Source organism: Chinchilla lanigera, unplaced genomic scaffold, assembly GCF_000276665.1.
Source record: "Chinchilla lanigera isolate Chin_1 unplaced genomic scaffold, ChiLan1.0 scaffold00054, whole genome shotgun sequence".
Lineage (NCBI taxonomy): Eukaryota > Metazoa > Chordata > Mammalia > Rodentia > Chinchillidae > Chinchilla > Chinchilla lanigera.
Window position 1 is genome coordinate 13,895,739 of NW_004955455.1, and position 12,915 is coordinate 13,908,653.

Here is a 12,915-nt window from a genome sequence, read left to right on the forward strand (position 1 = left end):
CAAGGCAGAGTGGCACATGGCAGAGGGCAATGAACAGTTCATGGAAGCAGAAGGCAGCAAAAGCAGCAAGAGCAGAAAGGGAGGAGCAGCAGAGAGCAAGCCTCTTTCCCTCCCTTATGTTGTATGCCAGCTACCCGCCCCAGGGCTGGTGTAGCACTCACACCCATAATCCCAGCACTGGACCATGAGTCAAAAACTCTAGAGGCCCGCCCCATGACTGCATGAGGCTTTGGGGGGACGTCCAGACACAAACCATAGCACTCATTTCCAAACTTCTTCCACTGTCCAGTAGCTGTGTGGCCCTTGACAAGTGACCTGATCTCTCTGGGCTCCTACTTCCATAGTTGTAAATGAAGACAGATACAGTTTATATTGAATTAATGCCAACTACATGCTAAGCATTTTACATGCATGACCTCATTTAGTCCCCAAGATAGGTGGGGTATAAAGTGGGCATTGAAAGTGGGCCTTGAAGGGATGAGTAGGAGTTGGCTCTCAGCATAAAGAAAACCAAAGGGAGTCCAGGGAAGGGTGAGATGTGGATACGGTGTGTTCCTTGGGAAGAGGGGACAGTGAATCAGGGCTGGGAATGATGCAAAGTGGGAGGGCAGAAGGGAAGCAGAGAATCTCTGAACTCCTGGTCTCCATGAAGTAGATGGGACAGCTCCAAAAGAGTCTGAGTAGAGACGTCACCACTTTTCATAGCTGGAAACCACGTACACCATCATTCCCCACTTTTTTGAGCTATTAAGGCTCCAAGCTGCATTGCCTAGTTTTGTAAGCACAAGCCACATATGGTTCTTTAATTTTAAACTGATTAAAAGTAAATAAAATAAAAAATTCACTTCCTCAGTGACAACAGCCACGTTTGCCACCTGTGGGTGACGACCCCCAACCAGAACAGGGCAGGTGTGATATTTCCATCGCCACGGCATTCTGCTGAACTAGAAATCCATCTGTTACCGTCTGATCCTCCTGGAAGCAAATTAGTAGTGAGCGTAGTAGCAGGTACCTCTCGGCTAAGGACACGAGCTGGTTCTCACTGGACAGTCACACAACATGCAGAGTGGCACAGCTGATCGCTGGCAGAGCCAGGAGCTGACCCGGGTCCACCCAACCCGCAGCTCATGTCCTTCCTGTCAGATGCTGCAGGCGTGCACACTGCGAAGCACGCCACGCTGCTCGTGCAAAGCCATCAAGCGACAGGTCCCGGGGGAGCAGACTTCCGGTGCTGTGCCCTGTGCTTCCCTCAGACCCGGTTACCACTGCCAGGTCGTGGATCAGGGACTCTAACTAAATCTGCTTCGGATTTTGCACCCAGTGGGGAATGGAAGCAAAACACCTTGATTTTGACATCCCCCATGAACTCATCTTAAAAATACTCTTCTCCTGTTCATCACACACAGCTCCAAAATAAAGTTTGTGTTGGCAAAAAAGAAAAAAAAAAAAAAACACTTCTAATGCAGTTTTTAAACAAAGGTGTTTGTGGCTTTGGGAAGAATGAATGATGGTAAATGAAGTGTGCAAGTTCACACAGGCCAGACAGGCGGTTTCAGCCCTGTCAGAGCTGCCTGAGTGATTTGCCCTGTGTCTTGTAACCCTCAGGCAAATGTTGGGTTTCTGCCTGTGTAGCTGCTGACTCAAAATGGATTTCCTGACTAGTTGTTCCCTATCGGGTTAACAGTATCCCTTAGTCATTGCGGGCTGACCAGGTCCCCAATCTCCCGAACGAGTTGACCAGGTCCCCAATCTCCCGAACGAGTGTACCGGTGAAGGCTAAATCAAAAGAGACAAATGAAATGATTTCAGGGCTCCAGGAGGATCAGAGCCCTCTCACAGAATTCAAGATTCTTTTACGGCTAAGACCAAGACCTTCTCTGAATGGCCTGTATTTACTGGGTGATCGGAAGAAGGGAGGGGAGTACTCAAGAAGGGCAGAATCACTCAAAGACTTCTCCAAGTAAGATATTAAGTTAATCCACCCACGAGTGAGATACCTGAGGCTACAGTCTTTATCTAGTTGAAATGTGATCCAGGTGTCCTTGGCTGTGATCTTGTCTTATCCTTTGAGGCTTTCTGACTTCCTCACCACTACAGGTTTTAGTAGGGATTAGTGACTCACAGAGGTTCACTTACTATGAGTCTGCCATTTCCAGACAAGGAGCCTAGGCTTTGGACAGATTCACAAGTGAACATGAAAAGTCAATTGGTTGATTTAAGTCCTGCTCACATCTGCTTCATAGTGGTCTCCATTGGTTCCCCTCTATCTTTTTTTTTAAATAAAGAAGGGATCTGGGATAACCCTCTCAGTCAGACCTCATTCCTAACCTCAGCTCTACTCTGCTTGCTGTGGGTCCTCAGGAAACTTGTATTCCCTCTCTGGGCCCAGTTTCCTCATCTGTAAAATAAGGCTTCTAATGCCTGTTGAGAGTAAATGACATAATTTCTGTGCAAGTACCTAGTTTAGTGACCGATGTCCAAAACGCGTTCACCTCCTCCCTTCTCCGTGGAGCCCTCCTTTCTGGTCGTGCAGTGTCATCAGATCAGCAGTTTCAGGGCTGAGAGTGACATTTGGAGCAGCCCTCTCTCCAGACGATCCTGTTTAATCGCTGTGTAGATAAACCACTGACATGGGAAATGTCTGTAATCAAGAGCCACTCCGAGTGTGAGCTGGTGACATTTTAAAGAGGGTAAAACAGAATACTCCCTGTGATAAGTGCAAACCTATCCAAGCAGAGGAGCCAGCGGGGCTCTGATGCAGCTGCAGGGACTCTGCAGGCTGGGGACAGAGGCGTCCTCAAAGCTCAGAACATGGACAGAGGCTAGGCAAGGGACAGCCGCCACGCCTGGGACCAAAAGCATTAAAGTTGGGCGCCAGACATCCCAGAGTAAAATGGATGGAGGAAGGGTCAGAAGAGATGGCCAGGAGGCAGGAGGGTGGCACTCACAGGGTGGAGGGGCGGACGTGACACATAACGTGCCTGGCATGTAGTAAGCGCTTAACAAACAGCAGCTATCATTATGAATAGTATTGCTACTATTATTGTTGTTACTATGTTCCCTTGAGTTGCAGAGGCATTCTGTTTATCCTGTTCAAAGAAAGCCCGGAGCCTTGGTCAGGACAGACTGACTCACAGCCCACAGGACTTTCACGCTGCTTCTACCTACTGCTCTTTCCGCCATTCAGTATCCTGGGCACCTAGGCGTTCAGAGGCTCCTGGGGCATGGAATTCCTCCACGAGCGAGGCATCCTGTGAACCCAAAGGGGACAGGGATGTGTAAAGTCCATGTCACGGTTGCCTAGAAATGACGTCCACAAGGATAGGCGTAGCCAGCCAGGGGGGGCCAGAGCAGGCAAGTTCACTTTCACGCTTAACACTGGCGCTGCCTTGCCATCTGTCCCTGGGGAATCCTTATTAAGTGGCAGGCTGGGAGCCCAGAGCCCACTGGCTGTGCAGAGAGATAGGTGAGTGAGACACCGAGGGCAGGAGGCCGGGTCAAGGCCTCGAACCTGATGTCACCCCTTCCTCACCTGCTCACCTTGCCTTTCAGGGACCTGGACAGCAAGTCGCACAAAGCTCTGGCCCTTGGCGGGGAGAACGACAGAGTCTTCAACGACCTGCGGGGGAAGAGCACCATGCCTGTCGTCCTCAACAACCCATATTCAGAAAAGGAGCAGGTGAGTGCGGCTGCCAGCCTGCGTGAGCTGAGCCCCCATCCCCTGCTCGACACTGACTGTCTTCTCCCAGGCAGGAAGTGGAGGGGAAGGAGGGAACCAGCTCCCAAAGCAGCAGGGCGCGGTCACCTGGGGCCAGAAGTGCTGGTCCTGGGGTGTGAAGTCCAGCTTTGTTTCAAGGTTCCTTTACTTTGGATTTGCTTGTGAGCTTGCCATTTTTCAAATTTGAATTCCGTTTCTGCCAGAAAAGGCATTCACAGGTTCGGCTTTCAAATGCAATCCAAGATGCCTAGTGATACATTTTTTTCTCGCCTGTAATCCCAGCCACACTTCCCCTCCCCAGAGGCCAGCAATATTGATTGGTTTCGTGTATTCTTTGAGCAGTATCTTCTACATAGACAGATATGTATACACATGCATATTATTTTCATATTTTTCTGCAAATGAGAACCTATTATGTATATTGTTTTGCACGTTGGTTTTTCACTTATCAACATTACTAGTAGATAAGTCCCAGGCAGCAGGTGAAGAGAGACCTGGTTATTTTTGCCAGCTGCATAATATTCTGTTTCTCGGTTGTGCCATCATTTATTGAGTAAATCCTCTATAATGGACACTTGACCATTTGCCCTGTTTCGCTGGGATGGCGCCGTCATCCGTGACGTTGTGCAGATAACTCATATGGCACATGAGCAGACTTACCGAAAACAGAAATTCCTAGAAGCTGAATCTCTGAGTCAAAAGTCATGTACATTTGTGGTTTGGGGAAATCACCCAAGTGCTCACCACAGAGACTGTACCCATCCTGCCAGAGAAGCAGGAGACTTTCCCCACAGCCTCGCCAACGGCATCTGTCATCAAAAGTTCCGTCTTTGACGGTCCGCTGAGATGTGTGTTGACAGCTGAGTCCACATCCTTTTCTAAGAACAACTTGTTTGGCTGGAGATGAGCAGTGTCTTGCCCTCTCTTGCCCAGGCAGCTGGTGGCTGGGCCAGAGCAACCTAGGGGAGTCATGTGCTTCCTACCCACCCCGTGCACAGCAGCGGAGCAGGGGGAGGCTATGAAACAGCTGGCCCAGTCACTCAGCAGGGGGTGAGTGACCTTGCATCCTTTTCCCTCCACCTGATCAGTGGATGGCACCTTTGATAATACCAGTTTGGCTAAATAAGACCTCAGAACTGCAGTGGGGAGGATGGGACATGCCAGAGCCTTGTTGGGAACTGCTTTGCCTTAGTTGTTGGTGCCCAGCCCGGAAAGACAGGGAGACTGCTCGGGTCAGACCCACGATGCTCATGGTTGACTCCTCCTCTAGCAGTGATACCTGGCAGTGTTTGGCGGAAGAATGCACTTGTAAGCATTTAGTACGCTGTCTTCAAAAATTAAGGTTATCAGAGTACGGTGACGCACGCTCAGAACCCTAGCAGTCTGGCAGGCTGAGGCAGAAGGATCACAAGTTCAAGCCTAGTGTGAGTGACTTAGCAGGACCCTATCTCAAAATAAAGAGGGGTTGGGGATGTCAGTCAGTGTGAAAGCCCTAGGTTCAATCTCAGTAGTGAAAAACAAAAGACAAAAAATTCAAAGCTATAGTCGGGCATGGGTTGGTACAGCATGTGCTTAACATGCTTGAGGCCCTGGATTCGATCCCCAATGAATAACTGCAACAACTATAATAATGTCCCTACTCAGAGCACTGAGGAACTCTTATCCATGATGAAGAAGTGAATTTATCTCATTTAAAATTCCTTTCTAGTTTCTTAATGGAACATGAAGGGGTGTGGCCATACCTGGAACCCTCCTGTCCTGCTTACTTTTCTCTTGTTGCTGAGACAAAATACCCACTGCCCAAAATTTAGGAAAGAAAGGTTTTTTTAGCTCACAGCTTGTACAGGTTTCCATAATCAGCTGGCTCCAAGGCAGGGTGGCTTGGCCCAGGGGCAACAGTTCAAAGCAGCTGAAGACAGCAAAAGCAACAAGAGCAAAAAGGGGGCAAAGCGAGCCTCTTTTCCTCTTTGCATTGTAAGCAGGACGCCTGCTCCCGGGGTGGGTGTAGCACTCACACCATCTCCCTGCTGTCCTGTTGCACAGGATGAGGATGTTTACAAATTGAGGACCCTGGCCCCTGCTGAATTAAACTCCTAAACTCCTCAAATTGACACAATGTATCAACCATTTCACCTCCCCAGACAAAGAATGACAGAGGGACTTACCGGCCATCGGGCTATAGATAGGACGTGTCAGGTCTACACAATATTTTACTTTATTGCCATTTTTCAAATGGTTCACATAAAAATATCTACGACTTTTCTTTAAAACATGCATGATCTGCTGACATCGAGTGCTTATCTAGGGGGCAGCCCTCTGCATGGTCTAGTAGGTGCCCTCTCTAGACAGGGTATGAACCCCCAGTTTGTTCCCTGTTGTCACCCTGTCCTGGAGACCAAGTGTCCATTGTCATTATTACAACACTATTGCTATTGATTTTCTTATAATAGGATAGAGGTTAAATATTCTTTTAATCCATGTCTTTATGATAAGCAACAGATAAAATTACCAAGAGATCCATATGCATCAGGAAAAAATGAGAAAGATTTCATTTTTTGACCAAAAATATTCTTATATGTTTAATATGGGCGGCTTGCTTTGTTCGTTTGTTTGGGTGTCTCGTTTTTGGCAGGGGGCAGGCATAGAACCCAGGGCCTTACACATGCTACGCAAGGGCTCTATGCTTTAAACGCCAGCTAAAAATGCTCTGCTTTTGAAACTACCCTGGCTGTTTTGCTGATTCACCTCACTTCCGAGTAACCTCTGCATATCACAGTTTATAATTCCTGGTCTGCAGTAGCCTTTGAACTCTGGGTATGGAATGAAGCGGAAGAGACCTTAACCCCACCAGAATGAAAGTGAAACCTCCTGCAGAACTGTGGCCACTTTCTTTCATGCAACTCACCTTGTTTAAAGAATGTCCGTCTGCACCAAGCATGGTGATACATACCTGTAATCCCAGCTACTTGGAAGGCTGAGACAGGAGGAGCCCAGGTTCAAGGTCACCCTGAGCAACTTGTCAGACCCTGTCTCAAAATTTAAAAAGAAAAGGGCTGGGAGTGGTAGAGAGCTTTCCCACAGGTGTGAAGCCCTGGGTTTGCTCCCCAGTACAGGGAGACAGGGGGTTCTTCAAAAACAGCATCTGAGTAACGGAGCTCAGTACTGAAGACACAGCAGAGATGATTTCAGCAGAACCACTGGCCTCTTTGCCGGCTCGGTAATGAAGGATCAGGGAGGGGTTAGGAACGCGCCCTGGAGCCTCCTCGAAGATGGAAATCCCATTTCCTTAGAGAAAAGAAATAGACTTCAAGGGTCTTGGGAGAGGAGAAGAGATGCAATTCTCTGCGGGTCCAGTGAAACCAGCAAGGAGTCTCAGCCCGAAGCCTCTGGCGGAGACATCAGCGAGGGCTGGGCTTTTCGTTCCCCGACGTAGGCCGTGACCCCAAAACCCTCAAGCCACGGGCCTTGAGGTCATCCCGGCTCAGCTGTCTGAGCTTTGGTTTTCCAAATGCCTCTCAGGAATAAAGCCAAAAGAAGGCAGCGCCTGAGCCCTGGGATATACTGGAGGCCTAGCTCCAGAGCTAAGAAATCAGCCCTGTTCTCCTGCTAGACATCTCCACAGCCGCGGCCTCAGAAATGCTCCTAGGCTGAACAAATTAGTAGAAAACACAGTGTTCTTTTTCCACCCTGAAAAACCGATTTCTATACTTAGCCTCACCGCTGCCCGCTCAAAGCCACGCTGCCTGGAGCTCTTGGAATCAGCTTCCTTCCTCACGGTTGTAACCTACATTCCCTGCTTTACAAAGCATCCATCAGGCCTTGGGATTGTTCATCACACAAGAAGCGACCCAGCCACTGCCCCTTCCCTTAGTCAGGAGGAGAGAAGCGGACGGCGGCAGTGAGGAGCGGCTGGTCTGCACTTTCACCCAGGCCCGGGCAAGAGGCACCAGGTGCAGCAAGTTGAATGCAGGAGAGATCCAAGAAAGAACTTCCTGACTCTGCAGACTGTTAGCTCGCTGAAGGAATAGTGATTCATTCCAGCCATCACCAAACTTTGCTCCAAAACCCACACATGCATAGTCCCTGGGGTGGAATCAGGATGAGCAGATATTGTCTTTGCCGCCTTTGAGACCCTCACAGTCAGGGGCAAAGAGAGAGATGCTTATGCTGTGCAATTCAGGATAAAAGAGAGAGTGCTAGGAGCATAAATACCTTAGCAGGCTTCAGGGAAGGTTTACCAAGAGGTGACATTGAACTGGGTTTTGAAGATTAAGTAGGAGTTTGCCAAGAAGAACAAAGAGAAAGGCGTTGTAGTAAAAGGAATGGCTGCGGCTGACCTGCAGTCTTTCCTGCTAAGGGTCATTAGGTGATCTCTGAGATGTTCTTTCTTGCTAATGCCACCTAAGACACCCTTCTAAAGCCCTTTTAAAATAACCATCTGCTAACAAATGCTACCATGGATTAAAAACATGAGAAACTTCTTCATGTACGTCCTCCAGGCAAAATCATGAGATTTCAGTCGGGCTCTCTTCAGCCTCCCTTCTTACGAAGCACCCGTTTTCCTGGCCTGTTCCATTTGCTTTCCTGAGGGAGATGGGGTAGAACCATGGCATGCTTGGGGACAAAGCTCTACTCTCAGATACTAATTAAACATTGGTGTCTAATGGGCACAGCCCGGGGTGGCTTGGGCCTGGGGAAGGCGGTGTTCCCACGCGGGGTCCTGCCCTCCTGCCGTCCACCCACGCTGCCCGCCCACCCCCCAAGCCCACACTGCTCAGATGTCAGGCTGTGGCTTTTCTGTGAAATCCCCCTCCCGACCAGGCAGTTCCTTATCCTGGGACCCCGGCTGCTTTCAAAATGTCAGAATCCCTTGAGAAGCCTTTCTGTACTTCCAGGTGAGCATCAGCCCTGACCAACGCAGCCTCCGGAGGGTTCCAAGTGACAGGCAATGGGGACACACACGGGCCCCTTCTTCCCCGCTCTCCAGAGGATCAAAGGGTGCCAGGGCTCCTCTCTCCCCATCTTTCTCTCTCACCTCTCACCTCTCACCTCTCACCTCTCACCTCTCATCTCTCATCTCTCATCTACCTGGGAGTTGGTGCACCCTCTGCTGATAACCAGGAGGACCTGGCCACTCAGCAGGACAAACTACACCTCTCAGCCACCACCCTCAAGCTGGCAGAAACTGCAGTCGGCCCTGACTCATGGGCACTAATGATGTCGGGATAAAAATAACAGTAACAGCGGTGACAGTGCCGCCTTGCAGATGTGCGGCCACTGTAACCCTGGGGTTCACTCTCCCGAAGTGTGGAGGCCACAGACTCAGGGATAGGACCAGGATTGGCCCCCTCCCAGCTGGTGGCCTCGATCTATGGACTCACATCAGTACTGAGGCCCCTTTCCTGTTAGTGGCTAATAGACTCTTCTAGTTCCGGGGCAAATGAAGTGAGGTCTACGTGTGTGAAAGAATGGTGTCCACCAAGCCAGGCACACCTGCAGCCTGCAGGAGGCTGAGGCAGGAGGATCACATGTTTGAGGCCAACCTGGGCTACACAGTGAGACCCTGTCTTAAAAATCAAAACAACAGCAAAAGTGTTGTCAAGCACCTCAATAATAGTTAATAATGTAATGAGCGATGCCAGGTCCTGTACTAGGCACTTTAGGTCCATAGTCTGTCTTATCTCCAGCCCAAGCCAGTGAAGTCCAGTTGGCCCCTTGCGAGTTCCACTCCCATGTGCAGTCAGTCAGCCACAGAGGGGGAATCTTCAAAACCAGTTGCATCTGTACTGCGTGTATACAGACTTTGCTACCTTGTCATTCCTTAAACATTACAGTGTAACAACTCTTTGCATAGCATTCACCTGCGGTGTAAGCCATCTAGAGCCAACCTGCAGTAACAGGAGGCTGTGTGTGGGTTCTAGGCACATACTACATCTGTTCCATTAAGGGACGTAGGCATCCTGCTTTTTATATCTGCAGGGGACCCTGGAACCAGTCTCCCGTGGATATTGAAATGTGACTGTGCTATTATTCTCCCCATTTTTCAGATGAGGAAACTGAGGCACAAAGTGTTTAGTGGCTTGATGAGGGCCCCATTGTAAGTAATGAAGAAGGGATCTGAACCCAGACCATGGAGCCCTGGAGCCCAATCTTAACTCTACAGGGCTGGGCTCAGAATAAATATTCAAACACTATTTGTTACTATGTTCCAGTTTGGCTCATTGTCATCTTGCTAATGAAAGTATATTGCTAATCCTTACACTGCTAATGTGAGGCAGAGAAAATAAGAAGTATGAACCCCGTTTTACGCACAGGAAAAGACCACTCAATACGTCATGAAAAGGCTGTATCTCTCGCTGCTGTGATTATGTCCGTCATCCACATTAACGAAGTGTGGGTCTAGAGGTCCAGGGCCCAGGAGTGTCAAGAGAGAAATGCAGTAAGGCCTCCAGTGGAAGGCTGGGAACTTTGATAACCTGGATTCCCAGCCCAGCTCTGTTGCCCCTGCCTTACTAATTTCCATAGAGACACTTGGCCTCTCAGACGCTGTTTCCTCATCTGAAGAATGAGTTACCATGAAGAGTCAATGGGCCGATGGACCTGCCGTGACCTAGTGCAGGCCAGGCGCCAAATCAACATTTACTCAAGGCTGCTCCAAAGCAAACGAAAGCCAGACATGGTGGCACACGCTTATAATCTCGGCACTCTGGGAGGCTGAGGCAGGAGGATTGCAAGTTTGAGCCTACTTCAGGCAGCTTAGTGACTTAGAGAGACCCTGTCTCAAAATAAAAAAAATAGAAAGAAGGAGCTTGGGATATAACTCAGTGTAAAGGCCCTGGGTTCAATTCCTAATACCACCAAAAAAAAAAAAAAGGAGAAATGAAATTGGACATGATCAGTGACCTGAAGCCACATCACCATCTTTTCATCAAATATTTGCTTCCAATTCTAGAAACTTCCTCTCGTAAGATAAGCTGTAGACACAGCCATACACCCAGGTGTCACATTGTGATACGTGGGGTTGCACACACTCTAGCATCCATGTAACACACAGGGCCCACCAGGCCGCTAAAGCAGACACCATCAGCTCTACCAGGCTGACATCTCAGGGCGGCTGTAGGTTACTCCCCTCCCTGGGCCTCTCTCTAACCTCCTGTGTGGGAGGTGAATTCCTCTATGCAGAGGGTGCCCCAAGCCCTCACCTCAAAGCTGCCAATCATCTCAATTTGTCCCCGCCTCCCAGGGGTCAGCTGTCCCCGGCCTTGGTCCAGCTAAATGACCACAGGTGGACTCCCAGGTTGGATTCTTTGTGAAGTATCTTTGGTATCCCCCTTTCTCAGGCTTGCAGGGTGCACTGAGGCATTGAACCCACCACAAAGACACTTTCCAGGAATTGCTACTGAACGCGGCCTCTCTCGGTCCCTGGGAACAGCAAAATCCAGCTGGCGCCTCAGTTCCTTCCCCTCTGAGCTGTGTCACTTGCTCAGTGATGCCCGGGCCTGCACAGGTCGCTTCACAAAGAGGCCAGCCACCAGGTCTTGCAACAGCCCAGTGGGTCAGCGCCAGGGCACAGCCAGGAAGCGCGACCTGAAAGGACGGTGCTTAGGTGCAGCCCTGCTGGAATTTCCACATATTTTGCTGACTGTTTTCGTAGCAAATATATTCCGTGCAGACCGTCCTAACTGCGCCCGGTGGGACAGCGGCACTGTGATCAGTGACACCTCTCTGCACACTCACTCATTCACTGACTGCGTCACTCTGGATTCAAACCCTGAAGGCTGAGCTGAGTCCAAGTGGCAGTTTCTTCCTCCTTTCTTTTCAAATGGATAGCAGTTACTACCCCGCGCCCGCCCCCAAACTCTGAGGTCAAGGGAGACACAACCTACTCACTATCTGAGGGTCTCAGGATATTTTCAAAGCCAAAAGCTCGCGCACTTTCAACATTCACAGGTAGTGAGTTAAAGGTGCTTGCCCGGAATAGCTGCACGCAGAACAATGCAGTATCATGGGAGTAGGCCGCAAGATAATTACTAGATTCGTTTTAAAAATTAATTCCTAGTGCACCTATCCGTTTTAGTCCGGTAATGGGACCCAGTTTAAAGTCATCTAATAACATCCGACTGACTGTGCCGTGATCTCATGGCGATTTGGACAATCTACTTTAAACACCACTTACTCTCAAATCCTTGAACCCCCTCTGCTCCCAAACTAACTTCGACGTATTTAACTCTGGAGCACCCCCTTCCCATCGCCCACAGACTGTAGCACATGGGCCTCAGAAGCAGGATTAGGAGAGAGAGTATGCAATTGCAGGCATCCGCGGGAGTTATGGTAAAGAATGAATCGCTTTGGCTGGGTCTGGTGGTGCACGCCTGCGATCCCAGCTCTTGGAAGGTTGAGGCAGAAGGATCACAAATTCAAGGTCATCCAGGTCTACATAGGGAGTTCAAGCCCAGGGGGAACTACGTAGCGAGAACCGTCTCAAAAAAAAGCAGAATGAATCACTTTTGATGTAATCCTCTGGGTGCACCACAAGGAAATTATACTCCGAGCTATGAAACACAATTGGTTAAGTTCTCTAAGTAGCAGTTGTTTAATTGCACAGATGGAGGGTGCCCGCTGCTTTGCGGGTCTGTGGCCCTGGAACTCGAGCTGCCACAGCCTGCAAGCAGGTTACTCTTGCTGCCCTGAGAGGTGGTCCCCACAGGTTGGAGCCGTGCTCCCCGGGGCTGTAGGAAGGACACAGCATGCGGCGTCTGGCCCCTGGTGCAGATGGCCGGCTGCCCAGGTCGGCCCCAGCACGCTGCCCTCATTTCAGGACAAGCCAGGCAGGGCAGGCCGCCACAGGCTCCTAACGGAAGGGCCGCAGCCTGTGCCAACAGGACAAGAATCAGAGACTACCGGCTTTGTACAAGCTGAAGCCTGCGTGCCTGGATTCATTTGCTAGGGAGACTGCAACTAAATACCGCCACCTGGGTGGCTTACAGGCAGAATTTACTGGCTCCCAGGTGTGGAGGCCAGGAGACCAAAGTGTTAGCTGCACTGGTTCCTTCCGAAGGCTGGCGGGGGGTGTGTGCCAGGCCGCCCTCCGGGGCCAGTAGCTCGCCGTCTCCATGACCACACACCATTCTCCTTATGGCTACATCTGTCTCCAAATTTCTCTTTTAAAAAAATTTTTTTTTTTTTTTTTTTTTTTT

General features: G+C 49.8%; 1 protein-coding gene across 4 annotated transcripts in view; it reads left to right on the forward strand.

Moving 5' to 3' along the window:
- Nos1 (nitric oxide synthase 1 (neuronal)) overlaps nt 1-12,915 on the forward strand; it is a 180,846-nt gene that overhangs the window by 98,182 nt on the left and 69,749 nt on the right. For all 4 annotated transcript variants that reach the window (XM_005396543.2, XM_013520394.1, XM_013520393.1 and 1 more), the window contains exon 3: nt 3,553-3,679. In XM_005396543.2, the coding sequence (XP_005396600.1) occupies nt 3,553-3,679 (127 nt within the window). The remainder of the gene's footprint in view (nt 1-3,552; nt 3,680-12,915) is intronic.